Raw genomic sequence first — 19,382 nt, 5'->3', positions numbered from 1 at the left:
CTGTGGCTTGAACTGGTGGCTAGGCTAGGCAGGCTGAATCTGCCGATTTTCATGTGGGAAGGGCTCTGTATTATTCATTTCACATTGACACTGTTTGCCTGATGAGACATTGTTTGCCTACTAGAGAAAGAGGTTGCAGGCCTTCTTCCCTTAGGATGATCTTCATTAATGATAGCACTCATCAAATGAACTGTCAAGAGATACATCCTTAACTCAATTTACTCATTCAGTGACATGGAAAACCTGTATCTGTTAAATTATTTGGCATAGCTTGAAAACCTGATCCTCTGTATGCCAAAAGAGGAGTGCCAGTAATTGTGACTTGAGTGAGTTCCCTTTGGTGTTTGAAATAATATGCCTTAGTGGTAAGTTGAAGCATGTACTTTGAAGGCATATGCTTCCCTAAGAATTGACTCACATAAAATAGGGAATTCTGGCTGCGAAGGACTTAACCAAGATTTTTCTAAGCATTTCAGCTTTGGTTGTCATAAAATAGATTTCATTTTAGATTCCCGTTAGTCCTTTATGTAGAAGCATGGGGGAGATTTTAAAATATTTGTTAAAGTAATTGGATGCATAATTTTGATCAAGAAGAATTACATTTTATTTTTTTTAAGTTTATTTATTTTGAGAGAGAGAGAGAGCACGTGAGCAAACACAGAGAAAGAGCAGAGGGAGAGGGAGAGAGGGAGAATCCCAAGCAAAGCCCAGTGTGGGGCTTGATCCCACAAACCATAAGATCATGACCTGAGCCAAAAACCAAGAGTTGGACATTTAACTGACTGAGCCACCCAGGTACCCCAGAAGAATTACATCTTAAAATGCTCTTTGGGGATGCCTGTGTGGCTCAGTTGGTTGAGCAGCTAACTCCTTATTTCAGCTCAGGTCACCATCCCAGAATTGTTGTGATTGCAGGATCAGTTATGATCTCCAACTGTGCTGAGCATGGAAACTGCTTGGGATTCCCTCTTTCCCTCAGTCCCTCTTTCCTGTGTACACTCGTGCGCTCTGTCCCTCAAATAAAAAATAATAATGAAGTAAAAAATTCAAAAAAAATTAATAAAAATAAATAAATACAATGCTCTTAGAGGAGAAATTTGCACTTACTGGATGCCTATTCTGTATCAGAATCTGTGCTAGGTGCTTTATAAAAAATATGACATTAAATTCTTCCAGCAATTCTTTAGTGATTATTAATGCATCTTACAGAACACGTAACTAGGCACAGACTTACTCAAGGTCACAAAGGTGGGAGATAGAAAAACTATATTTCAAACCTTGATGTGTCTAACTTAAGTACCCATTAAAAATTTTAAAGAGTATTTTCCTTGGATTACTAATTAAATCTGGTGCCTACTATCTTCATTTAGTGCTCTTCACAACCTGTATATGTTTACTCTTGTGTACACAAAGATACGTAAAGATGTGTTCAGTGAATTTTATTTGAGAATTTGGAGAAATTTTATTTAAAAAAAACAATAAGCACTTACCTGGGATGACCTAGTGTGTACTTTCATAGACTTCTCAGGCTGTTGGGAACATTTTGGTCTGCAGCCAGGGTCACCTGTGTGATGATGTCAAAGAAGGCTGTCCTCTAACTAATAAGCTGCTTTGGAAGTTAACAAACAGAAAAGGCAAGAGAAATCTTTTGAGTGTTTGTTGTTGAACACTACAAGCTTCTGGGCCTGCATGTTATTAGTTGGTATTCTAAGATTCTATCTTTTGAGGCCTAAAGAATGTTTGGTGTGTCATGGTTTCCTTAGTAGATTATGTCACCAAAGAATCCCTAAGAATAGAAACAGTGCTGACATAAGATAAACTGTGGAAGTATTGAAGTCCTAAGGTTTTGTTGTTGTTTTTTAAAATTTTTTAAAAATTTATTTATTTATTTTGAGAGAGACAGAGACAATGTGAGTCTTTGTGAAGACGGGGAGAGAGAGAATCTCAAGCAGCCTCCACACTCACAGCACAGAGCCTGATGCGGGGCTCACATGAGATCATGAGCTGAAACTGAGAGTTGGACGCTCAACCAACTGAACCACTCAGGCGCCCCAAAGTTTTTTGGGTTTTTTAAAATGTTTATGTATTTATTGGGGGGAGGGAGGGCATGTGAGCAGGGGAGGGGCAGAGAGAGAGCCTCGAGGAGCCTGATACGAGGCTCCATCTCACAAACTGAGATCATGACCTGAGCCAAAATCAGGAGTTGGACACTTAACCAACTGAGCCTCCCAGGCATCCCAAAGTCCTAAGTTTTACTGTTACTTTCATTCTATATCACTCTCATTCTATAATTTTTTAAATGTAATGGAGGACATTGCCAATGAAATAGACTCTGGGTTAATTACACATCCTGGAAAAGTTGAAAGAGTAACCTTTAAATGATAGTCTGTGTCAGAGATTCCCAACCAATATACTGCCTGTGGATTACAAATTTGCCAAAGGGTTGATCCCTTTAGACCTTAGGCCAACCAGAGCCCTCAGGTTGGTTTCCTTCTCTGGTTGCCTCCTCCATTTATTCCAGTGTGCTATGTAAACATTTATCATTTATACCGCAATAGGAAAAAGTTTGCCAGGGTACTGCTACCTAGCAGTTATTTGCAAAATCTTTTTAGAAGTAGTCAGAGTGTATAGTTTACTTATATATAAACTCCAGCTAAATGTGGAAGGAAATACTTAGGTTGCAGCAAGAAAAATCTAACTTGAAAAGTTGTTAAATACTGAAATGCTAGGGAGGTTGATGTGTTTTTCATTTCCTTTTACTTTTATAATATAAAGTTTTTTCTTTAATTGACTTAGAAATACAATTTTGGTTGGACCCCGGCCTCAAAATGTCCTTCTATATTAATAGCTTCTGTGGTCAGAAACTCTTCCAGGGAGGAAAATAGTTAGGCTCAGTTTCAAGCCACTAATTTATAGGTAGGTTTTTCAAGTACAGCGTCTAGATTGAGACCTGCTTATAGTGAAATTTGTCATAGCATTAATAATTTACTGTGATTATGAAAAGAGCATAGAGGGCTTGGTACCAGAAAATCTGGGTACAAGTACTTATTATTTTGATGGAGGGTAAATGACAAAAGACAAGTGAAAGCCATTTTAATTTTAGCACACAGCTGTCAAAGAGTAAGCACTAACTACTTTTTTTATACTTTACTACCTGTATAAAAAAACAGATTCAAAATGTAAACAGTGTATTCTACAGTTAAAAATAATAATAATAAAATGAACACCTGTGTACCAGCTTAAGAAAAAACATTACATTAATGTTGGTGAGAATGCAGCTGGTGCAGCCACTCTGGAAAACAGTATGACAGTTCCTCAAAAAGTTAAAAATAGAACTACCCTACAACCCAGCAATTGCACTACTAGCTAATTTATCCAAAGGATACAAAATGCTGATTCAAAAAGGCACATGAACCCCAATGGTTATAGTAGTGCTGTCAACAATAGCCAAATTCTGGAAAGAGGCCAAATGTTCATTGACTGATGAATGGATAAAGAAGGTGTGGTATATACATACATTGGAATTCTCGGCGATGAAAAAGAATGAAATCTTGCCATTTGCAACGTTGGGGATGGAACTAGAATGTACTGTGCTAAACTAAATAGCTCAGAGAAAGACAAATTCCATATGATTTCATTCATGTATGGAATTTAAGAAACACAATAGGTGAATATAGGGAAAGGGAAGGAAAAATAAGAAACAGAGAGGGAGGCAAACCATAAGAGACTCTTAAATACAAAGAAGAAACAGGGTTGCTGGAGGGGAGGTGGTGGAGGGATGGGCTAAAAGGGTGATGGGCATTAAGGAGGGTACTTGTTGGGATGAGCACTGGGTATTATATGTGAGTGATGAATCACTGGGTTTACCCCTTAAACCAGTACTACACTGTATGTTAACTAACTTGGTTTTAGATAAATAAATTTTAAGAATTAAATTAAAAAATGAAAGAACGTTACCAATATCTGTGGTCCTTTATGAGACTCCTCAGTTACAACCTCTTCCTTCCTCTACCAGAGGAAACTATGAAACTACATTTCATGTTAATCATTTTCTTTTTCTGTGTAATCATTTTACCACATATACATATATCCCTAAACAGTTTTGTTAATTTTGACCTTTATAAAAAGTATCTTCTCTGTATCCTTCTATCATTTCCTTTTTTCTATTAACATTCTATTTTTGAGATTATCCATATCAACATATAAAGATATGGTCTATTAATTTTCACTATTACACAGAATTCCATTGTAGATATGTAACAATGTGACTGTTCTATTGACAGTTATTATAGTTTATTCCTATCATAAACAATATCTTTGTGAACATTCTTGGACTTCTCACCTAGGAACACACAGAGAGAGAATGCCTTAGGTATATGTAGAATTCCTTGGTTGTGGAGCCTGCTCACAGTTACCTTGACTAGGTCATGCTGAATTGTTTTCCCAGCTTTTACTCTAACCGGTAGTTTCCGTGAGTTCCCAAAGCTCTTTATCCTCATCTTTAATTGATATTGTCAGGCTTTTCAGTTTTTGCCAGTTGAATGTATAAGTAATGGTATCTCAGTATGGTTTTAATGTGTGTGTTACTCTCAAATATTTGTTGAGTTCCTGCCATGCGTGCCAGACTCTTCTTTTCACTGGACATGGAACACTGAACAGACTTTTATGGGGTCCTACATTTTAGGTTATGGTGGTTAGGAGAAAGGAGAGAAGGGGAGATAGAAAATGAATAGGTAAAATAATGAAGTGGTGATTAAGGGCTGTAGAAACAAAAAGATAAAGTCTGGATGGGGAGTAGGAAGTTCAGGGGTGAGAGTAGGTAGTGATTTAAATAGGACAGTCAGGAAAGGCTTCATTGAGAAAGTGGCATTTGCACAAAGACCTAATGGAAAGGACAGTACACACTAGTTGTTATCCTGGGAAAGAGCATTTCAGGCAGAAGAAAGAATAAATGCAAAAGCCTTTAGGGGGAGTATTTCTGATATGCCCAAGAACACTAAAGCAGAAGTGACTGGAGCAGAATGAGCCAGGGAATGGAGAGTAGTAGAAAATGAGGGCAGAAAGGTGGCCAAATCACAGAAGGTTTTGAGACCTCTGGATGGACTTTAGCTTTTACTCTAAATGAAATGTGAAATGGAAGTGATATGACCTGACCTAAAGGATTGTTCAGGCATTTGCCTAGTTACTAATGAGGAAAAACATCTCTTAGTGTTTCCTCATGTGAAGTGCCTGTTCATGTATTTTTACTTATGTAGTATTTGTGTTCCTGAGTCATAGAGTTCATATATTCTGTATTGGTCTCTATCAGTCATATATCTTCTACTTTGTGATTTTGTCTTTTATTCTTTATAGTATCTTTTGAAGACCAAAAAAGGTATAGTCAAATTTATTAACCTTGTCTCTTTATTCTTTTATACCTCTGGTTCATATAATTTAATTATAATCCTTGGGTTAGGGCACTCTCATTGGTCCAGCATGGCCCATTTATTTATTTATTTATTTATTTATTTATAACAGTAAGTGAATACACTACAAAAGCTAGGGTCATGTAGTAACTTACATTTATCCTTTTGATCTCCCCTACTTCTCCATGTCTATTATAACCATCATCCACATCTTGGTATTCAATCCTTGGCTTTCCATTGTATATATTTCCATCTCATTCGTAAGTATTCCTAAGAAGTGTGAGTGCATAAAAAGGCATGAGGTGCTAATGTATGCTACAAAGTGAATGAATCTTGAAAATATGCTAAGTAAAAGAAGCCAATCACAAAAGACTACATATTTTATATGCAATATCCAGAATAAGAAACTCTATAGAGAAAGGAAGTAGATTAGTGGTTGCAGGAGGAGAGGGAGTATTTAAGAGTGTCCTGCTGCGGAGAGATAGAGTGTCTTTTTGAGGGGATGAAAATGTTCTAAAATTGACTAGTGATGGTTGCACATACTTGTGAGTATATTAAAAAACTATTGAATTATATAAATGGGTGAATTATATGGTATATTAAATACTATCTCACTAAAGCTGTTAATGTTAACATTGAGGGGAGGAGTGTGGATTTGTTGTAGATACTTAAAAATCTTTGGGGATTTTTTTTCATTCAACATCACATTCCTAAGATTTATCTCTGTTTTGTGTAGCTGTAGCTCATTTGAGTATATATACCACAGTTTATATATCCATTCTCCTGTTTGATACATATTTGGGATGTTCTTTACTATGGTGAAACATGCTGTTATAAACATTTCTGTGCATCTTCTAGTACATGTTTAAGTTTTTCTGGGTATTTATCAAAGAGTGTAATTGCTGGGTCATAAGGTGTGTGAATGTTCACGGTTATAAGATGAAATACTAAATTCTTTTGTGCTGGTATTAAGTTTATACTACTACCAGCATGCTTGATTTGCACTTCTCTTCTCACAAATGCAATTGATATCTCTTCATGTATTTGTTGGACATATATGTTTCCTCCTCAGTGAAATACTCATAAATGTCTTTTGGCCATTTTTCTGTTATATTGTTTGTGCTTTTTCTGCTGACTTTTCATTCTTGATTTATTTTTCATAACAGTCCTTTGTCTTTTATAGGATTTTTGATAACAGTCCTTTGTCCTTCTTCAATATGAAACTCTTCCCCAGCCTCAACCCCCTTGCCACACACTCTCTTGGAGGTTTATCTAATGAATAAAAGTTCTTGATTTTAATATTGCTAAGTCAGTCATTATAGTTAATGGTTTCCGTGTTTCATCTAAGTAATCCTTTTCTATACAGATGAGACTGATATTCATCTTTATTTTCTACTAAAGGTAGAAAGTTTTGATGTGTTTGACATTTAAGTCCTTGATTCGTCAGGAATTGATGTTTTATATGATATAAGGTAGACATCCAGTTTCATCTTCTTCTACATGGATTTTTTTAAATGTTTATTTTTGAGAGAGTGTGAGCGGGGGAGGGGCAGAGAGAGAGAGAGAGAGGGGACAGAGGATCTGGAGCAGGCTCCACACTGACATCAGTGAGCCAGCTGCAGGGCTCAAACCCACAAACCACGAGATCATGACCTGAGCTGAAGGTGGACACTCAACCAATTGAAGGTGGGCTCTCAACTAACTGAGCCCCTACATAGAGTTTTTTTTTATCCTGTTCCATTTATTAGATAATCTCTCCTTTTCCCCAATAATCTGACCTATCACCTCTGTCATGTACCAGAGTTTCAAAACTGCATGGATCTTGTCTATATTGAATATATTCTGCATAAACAAAACAAACAAACAAACAAAACTACCTGGATCTATTGCTGGGCTCTCTGTTTTATTAGTTAATCGGTCTATCCCTGGACTAGTACCACACTTCTTAAACTGGATAAAGAGTACAAATGACCCCCATATATACCCTGCCCCCCCTAGAACAATTGGTTGAAGGCTCTTTGAAGAAAGCAAACTCCAACAACAACAACAAACCACTTGCGAGTACTGAAGTTTGCAGTATTTTCAGGGCAGAGCCAAAATTCAGTTAAAGCAAGATGATGATGAAAACGTTCAGAGATACAATAATTGAGTTTTTACTGTTAATGCACTGTTAATTCCAGAGATTTAGTGGTAGAGAGTGGAGGGAAGAAGAGATAGTAGCAGAAAAGTAGATGTATAGTTAACTTCTGAGATTAAGAACATGGGAGATTAGGGGGGACCTGATGATTAGGGGCTTTTTGGGGTGACCAAAAATAGGGATAAAAAGCACAGAGATTATTCCTGGTGGGTTCAAGGTGGATTTTGGTGGTGAGGCTGTGAGTATTGAAGATTAGGGAAGGAGGGGTATCTACTTCTGTTGCCATGGATGCACCAAGGTAGTCCCCCCACTTAACCCCATTCTGGGGAGAGGCAAATTTACTGTGTATCACAAGACTCCCCCTTGACTCCTGTTGGCAATTACAGGTGAGGAAGCCAGTATAACTAAAGAACACACCATCTTAATTCCATGTCCCAGGGGCCCACTTCTGAACCCTGCTAGGAAAGGGTTGCCTTTCTCCACAGTGCTATCTTTTGTCCCTGGCTTTTAAGATACTTTAGTGTTCTAGGGTTTCATTTTGGTTTATCTAGATCATATTTTTGCTTGGTAGCTTTAATCTTGTGTAGAGTTAACAGGATACCCACAGTCTTGAAGATTATTATCTTTCATTGGTTCTGAAAACTTCTCAGTCATTTTCTCTTAAAATATTGTGTTTTCCTCATGTTCTCTATTTTTTCCTTATGGAAATCCCATTTGATATGTGTCGTACCTTCTCATTCTATCTCTGATAACTCACATGTTCCATACTTTTGAACCTATGAAGCATGCTGGGTAATTGCTTCAGTTTGTCTTTCACTTCATTCATTTTTTTTCTTTACCTCTGTATAGGCTGCTGTTTAACTTGGCTGTTGACTTTATTATTTCAGTTATATGTTTCATTTGAGGAAGTTTTGTTTCCAAATCTGTCTCATATTTTTGATAATCTTATCTTTTAATTTTCTCTTTTGTTTTTTTTAATGTGCTGATTTCTTATTCTGTATCTGATAATTCCGAAATCTCTAGCTGTTATAGATCTGGCTTTTGTATTATTTTGTTTCTGCGGACTCTGGCTCATATTGGCTTTTTATTGTGATCTCATTGTTCTGGTATCCATCTTTACCTATGGGAATTCTCAGAGGCCTGGGTCAAAAGTACTTCTTCAGAGAGTGCTTTAGAAAGTATTTGCCAGACGCCTAAGGGTGCTTCCATTCCAAGACCAATTGAAACCAAATTTTTGGTTTGAGGTATTTGGGGCCACACAGATAGTGTGAATTCTAGCCACAAACCCATGGATTTGTAGGCTTGTGGTTATAAATTCTCTGGGGAAAAAAACATGTTTTTACTTCCCTTGTTCTGCTCAAAGCCAAAGCCCAAAAAGGCATGTATTCATTCCCTCTAAATTTTTGGAGGAGGGGCAGCACCCACTGAAGGTACCCTTAAGGATCCTGGCTTCAAGGTAGTGGTCTCTGATAGGAACTTCCACCATAATCAGACACTGAACATTGCCTCTTGCCTCCTTGGCTAACAGCCCATTAAAACCCAAGATCCATGCTAGACCATAACGGATGGATGTATGTCCCCAAGGGAAAGTCCTTGCTTCTGAGCTAGTATAACGTTTCTATTTGAGCTTTCTTATTGTGACTAGACTCCAAAAAATCCCCTTTGTTTCCTTACATCTTAGCCCTTCTTAAAAGTTATGTATTAACTTTCTACCTTGTCTGTAAACATTACATGTAAAAAATAAGGGTAGAATAAACAGTTGTCATTCCTCTTTGCCATAAATTAAATAGCAAAATGGCTTCATCAGAGTTAGCCAGAGTTTTATTCTGTTATTATTAGGACAGCTTGTTATTATATACATTGTGATTACAAACTACTTGAAAGGGGAAAAAAAAAAACACAAAAAACAAAGTACAGACAAATACAGAAAACAATAGCTCCCTAATGAAGCCCAAATGTCTTGTATTTGAAGTCGGCTTTTTAAGAACATTCAATTCTAAGAAGTGAGGACAGCTTGGTTCATAATAAATTGAAAATACTTATAAATGGAAGGCATCACTCTTAAGGGAGAGTAAAAGATTTAGAAGAGCTTAGAGTATAAGCTCAAATTCAAGGCAAATGTAAAACAGTTGCTACCCACTGATAGTTTTTAGACATTCAGCAACAACAAAAAACATTAACATGTATTCATTCAGTACATACTTTTTAGGTATTTTCTGTGGATACCTCATTGAATGCTTTGGGAGATACAGAATTAAATGTTATGGGAGAAGCCATTTCCAGTCTAAGTAGTTTATCTATACCCTTTTATCCTTACTATCTTTATTATGTTGTTTCCACATAGTAGGTATAACCATATTGTAACAGTATTAAGTGTGTACAAGGAGCATTTGTATCAGTTCTATCTGATTGATAATTCTTACTGTTTACTATTGTTCCCGGAACTAGTTATTTTACTTTTTAGTTTCACGCATTGTTGCCCTCTATCTATAGGTTGGGAACAAATTTGACTTGTTTATCCTTTCATTTGTGCTTTTCTTTTAACAGACATTAGGTGTCTGTTTAGGTCCTCCACTAGCCACCAGGGTACTCTTGCGAGGCCAGGGGGGAAACAAGCTATAGTCTCTATCTTCACGAGGCTTGCAAGCTAGTAAAGGAGGCAGCCATTAATAATAATTTTAAAAATCACACAAGTATGAAGTTGCAACTGTGATAAATGGTATAGAATAAAAGAATATAGTACTGTAAGAATTTAAGAAAGAGGGATTTACAGAAGTTAAAAAAAAGAAATTATGAACCAGATTCTGAACATGTTCTAAACAATTTCTTGTCCTGAACAAGTCTTAAACCAAGTTCAAAACATATCAAGTATTTACCTTTCTTATTTCAAAGGTTGATAGTTTGACTTATCCAGTATGCTTTAAGGATACCTAAGTACATAATGACTTGATTATTGTGGAGAAAAAAATACCACCGGGAAGATCCTCATTACTCACATGGACCAAGTATTCCTGTGACTTCTATTATATAAGTAAATGTGTTCTTCCCTCTGCCTACCCCATTGAGGATAACTGGCCCATTTGAACAGATACCTTTGATTTCAGTGTTCTTCAGGAGATGGCTGGTGGTTTTCCTCTAAAACCCTTATACATAGAATGAATTCCAAGTTGGGAGTTCTCTCTGATGGTGGTGGTGGTGGTAGTTAGTTACATTTTAAAAACTGCTTTTGGAATTACAACCATGAATAAAGATTGAGTCATTAAATGTTCATAAGTATTCTCAATGGATCCTAAGTCCTCACTTAAATAAAAAGTGCCAGTTTCAGCCTATATCAGAAATCTTAAAATATGCATTTTGTTTTTATAAACAAAACCAACTATACTACCTACTTGAGTTAAGTTATTCATGTCCTGCCCCTTGAAGACTTCAAATATTTCAAATGAGTAAGGTCAGGAGAAATATATAGTCTTGTTTTAGTGGATTTTAAAAACATATTTGAAAGTATTTTTGTATATATGCAAACTACCAAAATAATTTTGAATGGATTGTACTTAAATTATTGTCATAATTGAATCATCTGTTTGTGGCTGGCTTTGAAAGAGTTTTTTACCCCTTATTTGTAGGATTATTGAGTTATTTTTAACTAATTCAGCAGTCCTTGGCTATACACTTAAACTTTTTAAAAACAAATTTGTGCAAAACTAAAAACAGTTATAATGAAGTTGTTTTTTAGTCACATAGTGGCTTCTCTCAAATGAGGCTAAAACTGTCTGAAGAATGTTCTTGTGCATATGCCAAGAGGCTTCTGGGATGGACATATTTTTAAGAACCAGAGCATAAACAACTGTGATCTGTGGCAAGAGATATAAATGACCTCATGATGACAATGAGAACAAAGCATTTTTAACTTATCATGGTGTTGTGTTCATTCACTGCAATGTGTTTGTCATTCTACTTAATACACATTTGGTGTATTAAGTGAGAGCCAGGCAAAAAAATTACAGACTGTATTGAACTGAAGATAACTATTTCTTTGTTGTTATGAACCAACTAAATACCAGAAAAAAAGTTTAAAATATTTTCTGAGAATAATATTTCATGAATTTTCTACAACTATAGGTCCTTTAACACACATACCCAGACCACTTTGGGATAAAGGCCATTTATTTATATCCTAAAGTTTTGATTCATTTTCTGTTGGAGAGAATATGTTCCAAACTTACAAGATCAAACAGTTGGCTTGAAATAAGAATTCCTCCTTCAAGACAGATCAATTAAGTGTTTATTAAGTACTTACTATGTGTCTGGCACTATGTTAAATATTATGGAATACAAAAGAAGGTGACTTTAGCTGCCTTTGGTTTAGTTGGAAGAAAACTCTAAAGTAAAATAGATGTTATATAATCAAGTACCAAATAAAATAATATATAATTTCTCTGATACAAGTAATGAAATAGCCCTTCTTTTCAGAAATGACTTCTAATCATTGTTTAGAACAGTGGTTCTCAACTAGAGGTAATTTTGCTCCCAAGAAGACATTTGGCAATATCTGGAGACATTTTTATTTTCATGACTGAGGCTATTGGCATCTAGTGGATAATGCAGAGATATTGATAAACATCCTTACAACTACAGGATAGTTCCTCACAACAAAGAATTATCTGGTCCAACATGACAGTAGTGCTGAAATGAGGAATCCTGCTATAGAACCTACAAATGTCACAGTGCTAATAAGTTTTGAAGTTATGGGAGCTGGCCTCCTGTTTTCCCGTAGACCTCTACTGCACCTGTAAATGTTCTTTGCCTGAGACCCTTAGATCCTTATATAGAAATGACCTTTGAGTATCCATAAGCCCCTGAATGCTGTATGCAAGTGTTTCCAGTACAGTGTTTCAGAGAGAGATTCTGTATCTTATCAAATTCTCAAGGTACCCATGTTCCAAAGAATGTTAAGACCCTACATGTGTAGTAGAAGTTCATAGTGATTGAGACACATCAAAACAATGTCCTAGTTACTTAAAAGAGACAATGGTACGGAACTTTCCTCAGCATCATTCTAAGCATCACGTTAAGCTTCAGGGATCAAAATTAAACAATACTTTTTGGTGAAAAAGTCTCTAAATATATCAATTTAATATTTTGGAATAATAAAATCTTTCTTAGTGTTTGAAGAAATTATACTATAATACCTTAAGATTATTTAAACATCTTATTTAATAATACAATACTGTGCATGTAGAATTAGACTAGACTGATTGCATGCTAACCCACAGGCATAATATATAAACCTACTATTTTATTATTTGAAATCAACGTCTTTTGTCAGGATTTGTTGCTTTCTCCCAAATGAGGGTCCCAATTTACATTTCCTTAGTGCTGTGTATCTGTTGATTCAGTCAGAGATCTGGACATCATTTTATACAGTTCACATTTCTCTTACAAATGGTTAAGTAAAGTGAATTGTATTTTTCTCATATGAAACATCTTTGAATTGAGAGTTGTGGTTCTGATTTGGCATGCAATAAATCAGAGATCTTACCAACAGTATCTCATAAAAACAAATCTACATAACCTTGAGTATGCATATAATTTAATACTTTTCTAAGTCATAGAAATTTGGAGATTAAGTCTTGGCTTAAAAGCCAAGGAAGGGACCTTAGAGATCATCTATTCCAGCTGTTTCAGGCTGTTCTTTGAGGCACAAGACCCAAAACACTACTTTTAGTTGTTATGTATTTGGACTTCTACCAGATATTTTATTTGAGGGGGAAAAAAAAGGTGTATGTGGGTGGGAGGGTTGCATGCTTCTGATCTAGACCAACCGCTCTTTGCAGATAAAGAAACTGAGACCCAAAGCTTTTGATTTTATTCATCCACTACATACATTTCTTTTCTCTGGGTCAGACCAGCATTTTATATGTATCTGGCCATGGTATAGAGGATAGCCAGGCAATTACAGTCATGTAGCTTCCTAGCTGTACGTTCTTAGGCAAGTTGCTGAATGTTCTTAGTCTCAGTATACTTACCAGGAAAAAAAAAAAAAAGAATTGTTATATCCTTAGGATTGTTTTCACCTTAGAATTTAGAAAATATCTGGGAAGATGATCTGGATTGACCGTGACTCTCTTAAAAAGCATTTTGAATCATTCCACTAATATTTTTCTGAAATGAATATTGTGTCATCTAAATATTGAAGCTGCCTCCTCCCCAAATTGAACCATGATGTCCAGAAAATACTGTAAAGTAAAACAAACATCTTTATTATCAAAGGTGACAGCACCAATAATCACATTTCCTTTACTTTGGCAGTAGTGAGGGTCTTCATGGATGATAGGTCAGCCTCAGGGCTTTTTCTTCCCCACTTTCACTCCTGTCCAGATATTACATAAGCCTTGTAGAAACACAAGTTAGGTACTGCAGAATATAAGAAATAGAGATGAAGTATTTAGAGATGAAGTACAAGAGCAAATGACAACATTGAAAGAGGTAAACTATACAAAGTGGAATCAGAACTTGGTGGTCATTTTGATCTTAAGGATGTATTTCACAGAGTAGTTGAGAGATTATGAGAACTCTTTCCTCCTGGCCTGTTTCAACAAGGATTGCCTTACTAATCAATTTTTGATAGTCACCTATAGTTACCAGAGAATGCAGTCTTTTTATTTGGGCAACAGAGCAATTAGATATAATTATGTTAAAGATCACTTACCATTTGCTATTAAAAGTGAATGATTAGTTGTATCCTGAGAAGATTTTGTTCCAGGATTTTTCTTAGAGTCTCAAAGCAATTTAAGTATAGAGAAATAAAATTTAAACCTAAATAAAGGATTTTTCTTTAGTGGTTTGACTGCATATCAACTTGCTGGGTTTGCTTATTTATTTTGGTTTGGTTAAGTTTATTATTGTTTGTTATTAGGAAATAGCATTGATATGATTTGATCCTATATTACTCTGATTTTGGAGTTACATAATTCAGTATTGTATTTTATTTTGTTACTCTGTTAAATATCTGTAAGTGATCTTTTTGGTAAGTTATATTTTCAACTGAGTGAAGAAAATAACATTTTATTTTTTTATTTTATTTTTTTTTAAATATATACTTTTATTTTACCTAAGGACGAGGGAAGCTTCTTTTTGTAGAATATAGAACTATATCCAGCTAATGTATGAAAAGGGACAGCATAGAATTTAAAATAAGATAATAACATTTTAAACTGAACTCTATTTGTGTTTTTTCTTAGGTCTGAAAGAAAGTGCAGAAGAGATGGTGAGAAACAAATTGGAAGGAAAAGATAAACTGACCCCTTGGGAACAATTTTTAGAGAAAAAGAAAGAGAAGAAAAGACTGAAAAAGAAACAAAAGGTATCAATGATAATTTTGGGCAAATATTTATTGAACAACAATCATGTATCAGAAGATAGCAGAAGATATCAGAAGATAGATAGCTAACCACTCACTAGAGTAGGTCATGTTATCACAATTTTAAGAAAGAGGAAAGGGAAAACCCAATAGCTTAAGTGTTTTCTGCAAAGCTACATAATGAGGTACAAATCCTAATAAAAGCCCAGAGCCACTTTAACTACTGTGCTCTAGTATTTTACATATACATGCTACCTAAATAAAATAAACAGCTTAATTGATACCTAGATATAAAACAGTTTGGTTCTGTTTCTATTTTTGAGAAAGAAATATGCATACAGATTCTTCTACTTGAGGATATATACACATAGAAATTTTTAACATGCATGAATTTTTTTCTACATTTGTGTTTCTCAACCTGAATTTTTCATTTTTCAGTATTAATCATATGAATCTTTTAACATCTTGTCATTAAATCCCTTTAATTAAGCCTATTTCCTCTGTGCTAATATGTTGTCTTGAAAAATCTGATTTGACTCCCATTATTTGGGGATAATATCTTTTCCACAGAGTCCTTAGTAATAGCAGAGACCACTTAATGGTTTTTGCTGCTAAAAATGCTCTATCTTGTCACTGAAATGTAGCATTCTAGCAGTACAGTTATTGCCTTAAGATAATATCAGTAATCACAGAATTTTGCAACTTTAGTAATCTTAAACGATTAGTTCTAGTCCAATCTTGATGCTTTATAGTTTTTGGAAATTAAGTGATTCATCTCCAGATACACAGCTTATTAATGGCCAAGCTGAGACCAGAATCCAGATCTCTCACTCCAGTGTCCTTTCCACTATACCGTATTCTCTAAATATACTACATAAGCTTGTGCTTTTGATGCAGCTGTGACTTTCAGTGCTTGTGAAGATGGAACGCTGCAAAATTGAATGATGCACTGGAGGGATTTTTAATACTCCTCTATTTAGTCAGTGTTTCTGGAAATAGATAATACAATGAGGATAAAGGGTAAAAGCCCTGTCCCCCCTCTTCCTTAAAACTTCTTTTAAAACTAAGCAGGAAGTAAAATATCTTCTAAATAGAATAATTTCACAAGTTATTAAGCCATCTGTGTACTGTAAAACTTACAACTGGGTCTTTTTGGGTCAATAAAGTAGTCTCTTGTTTCTGAGATCTTTAGTAGCTATTCTCTTTTATTTTCATTTGCTGGGCACTTTGAGCTTACCTTGTGCTTTTACTCTTTCCCGTCATTGGGCTAAGCCTGGACTCATTACTACCCCTAGAAATATGTTTGTTGAGTGCCAGTTTGTTCTAGGCTCAGTGCTCTGTACTGGATCACTGCTGGATTCCACAGATCCCTTCCACCCACAGGTTCTCGTATACAGAGGAGTTTCAAGAATTTCCTTCATATTAAAAATATTTTGCCCCTTTTCCTCACTGTGGCTTCCATTTTGACGTTGAAAAATTATTACTGAAGAAATGAATACATGTTTATATGCAATAATTGATGCAGCTAAAGTTTAGATCTAAAATCAGTGACGTGAGTAGATACGTAGTTATTCTATAATCTTTGTTAGAAAAATTTATTACTACTGAATCTATTTTAAGAGTTTGGTAAACAAAATTCATAGAAGCTCTTGCTCTTAAAGGGATATTAATATCAAAGTGAATACTTTTTAGGGCTTGGTGGGTCTTCTTCAGCATGGAAGATAATATTTAACAGTATGTATTCTGAATATTTTTGTTAAAATGACTCACTTTTTAGATTCTTGGAAATAACCTCAATCTGGTTTGTCCGACCTCAGTTCACATGTCCTATTTATTATATAGGTTTGATTTTTTATTTAAGTATTCTAATTTAGTAGACAGTCTGTTCAAATTTGATTAGGAAAAATATTAACCAACAAATAGCCAAAGAGTTTTCAAGGGTGGATTATAGATAAAACAAAATAATTGTTAAAATTGGGTGATAAAAACAGGGGCTTCATTAAGCTGTCCTTACTGCTTTTGCATATGTTTTAATTTTCATAATAAAAAAAATCACTTTCTTGGGGCACCTGGCTGGCTCAGTCGGTTGAGCATCCGACTTCGGCTCAGGTCGTGATCTCACAGCTCGTGAGTTTGAGCCCTGCGTCGGGCTCTGTGCCGACAGCTCAGAGCCTGGAGCCTGCTTCAGATTCTGTGTCTGCCTCTCTTTCTGTCCCTAACTCACTCGCATTCTGTCTCTGTCTCTCTCAAAAATAAATAAACATTAAAAAAAAATAAATTAAAAAAAATCACTTTAACCAGCAAATAAATTGTTATAAATAATTATTTACATGATAATCCACAATGTATAACTTCAGGCTGTTGATAGTCACTGCCATTTCTCAATTTTGTGAGAGATAAGGCCACATCTTTTCACTGATCCCCCACATAAAAGTGTTCTTCTCTTTTGAATGTCTGTATCATTTCATTTTTGCCTCTTCTAGCACTTCCTATCTTGAACTGCTATTACTAATATATGTGTCTGTTTACGTGTCTAGCTTTTTTTTTTTTTTTTTTTTCAACGTTTATTTATTTTTGGGACAGAGAGAGACAGAGCATGAACGGGGGAGGGGCAGACAGAGAGGGAGACACAGAATCGGAAACAGGCTCCAGGCTCTGAGCCATCAGCCCAGAGCCTGACGCGGGGCTCGAACTCACGGACCGCGAGATCGTGACCTGGCTGAAGTCGGACGCTTAACCGACTGCGCCACCCAGGCGCCCCTCTAGCTTTTTTTTATAGATTGTAAAATTTTTATTCATTTTAATTTTTTTAAATGTATTTATTTTTGAGAGTGTGAGTTGGGGAGGGACAGAGAGAGAGACAATCCCAAGCAGGCTCTTCACTGTCAGCACAGAGCTGAACACAGGGCTTGAACTCACAAACCATGAGATCATGACCTGAGCCAAAATCAGGAGTTGGACACTTAATCAACTGAGCCACCCAGGCACCAGATTATAATTTTTTTAAAGACAGAAACCATGTATCTGATAACTTTCACTTTTCCCAACAACCCTACATAGCTTTATGCATTTATTAAATATTCCATAAATATTTATCTTTATCCATAAATATTTGTTGAAGAAACAAAAGAATGATCAGATAGGAGTTATTTTACAAATTAATTTTAAAAACTGGTTTCATTCTAGATTGTACTGTTTGATTTAAAAGAAATAAGATGTTGGGGCGCCTGGGTGGCTCAGTTGGTGGGCGTTCAACTTCATTCAGCTCAGGTCATGGTCTTGCAGTTTGTGGGTTCGAGCCCTGTGTTGGGCTGTGTGCTGACAGCTCAGAGCCTGGAACCTGCTTCAGATTCTGTGTCTCCCTCTCTCTCTCCGCTCCTCCCCCACTCACACTCTGTCTCTCTCAAAAATAAATAAACATTAAAAAAATAAAATTTAAAAAAAATAAAAGAAATGAGATGTGATATATATATTTATGGATATATGTATATACACAAAGTGGAATATTAGTGATCAAAAAGAATGAAATCTTGCCATTTGCAACAACATGGATAGAATTAGAGTATATTGCGCTAAGTGAAATAAGTCAGAAGACAAATATCATATGATTTCACTCATGAGAAATTTAAGAAACACAGCAGATGAACATAGGGGAAGGGAAAGACAAGATAAAAACAGAAAGGGAGGCAAACCATAAAAAACTTAAATACAGAGAACAAACTGAGGGTTGCTGGAGGGGTTGCTGTGGGGGGATAGGCTAACTGGGTTGATGGGCATTAAGGAGGGCACTTTTTTGGATGAACACTGGGTGTTATATGTAAGTGATTAATTACTAAATTTTACTCTTGAAACCAGTACTACACTATAGATTAACTAACTTGAATTTAAATTAAAAAAAAAATAGGGTACTTACATAAAAAAAGAAAAAGAAATGATAGGATTTTTCTTCATGGTCTTTGTAATAAACTGTATGTATTTTTATATTCACCTTAAGGCTCTTGCTGAAGAGGTCAGTGAAGATGAACTTCCCTCTGATGTTGATCTGAATGACCCATACTTTGCCGAAGAAATTACAAAAATAGGTAAGCCAGCCCATATTTGAGTTTTTAATTGGAATTTAAAGAAAGGTGACATGGGTAGAAGCAGTGTAAACTACTCATTCTCTTAAAATTCCTAGAATTTGTGTACCTCTTTTAGTGGCTTATAAGCAAGGTCTGTCCTTTGGGGTATAAACATCTATCCAGTTACAAAGGGTCAGCATACAAATAATTTCATTATAGGAGGCTTTGGTGATGTGATTGATTTAATGGTTTACTAGGGATCCCTGTTTTGGAAATATCCTTGTAGACAGATTGACTATAAAAAGATGAGGGGAAAGGAAGTGATCTTCTTGTGTGCTTACACTGCTTTTCTATGACATATCTCTAGGTCTTTACAAAGACTGAAAAAGTGAAAGTGTGAAATAAATTTGTTTATGTGG

General features: G+C 35.5%; 1 protein-coding gene across 2 annotated transcripts in view; it reads left to right on the top strand.

Moving 5' to 3' along the window:
* The window catches only part of ESF1 (ESF1 nucleolar pre-rRNA processing protein homolog), a 62,952-nt gene that overhangs the window by 31,723 nt on the left and 11,847 nt on the right, over positions 1-19,382 (top strand). For both annotated transcript variants that reach the window (XM_047068984.1, XM_047068985.1), the window contains exons 10-11: positions 14,784-14,905; positions 18,897-18,984. In XM_047068984.1, coding sequence (XP_046924940.1) covers positions 14,784-14,905; positions 18,897-18,984 — 210 coding nt within the window. The remainder of the gene's footprint in view (positions 1-14,783; positions 14,906-18,896; positions 18,985-19,382) is intronic.

Source organism: Lynx rufus, unplaced genomic scaffold (assembly GCF_022079265.1).
Source record: "Lynx rufus isolate CCGP_SWC_20201006 ecotype Redwood Valley unplaced genomic scaffold, mLynRuf1.p SCAF_8, whole genome shotgun sequence".
NCBI classification, from domain to species: Eukaryota; Metazoa; Chordata; class Mammalia; order Carnivora; family Felidae; genus Lynx; species Lynx rufus.
Note: the sequence above shows the minus strand (reverse complement) of the source record. Positions and strands in the feature narration are given on the sequence as shown.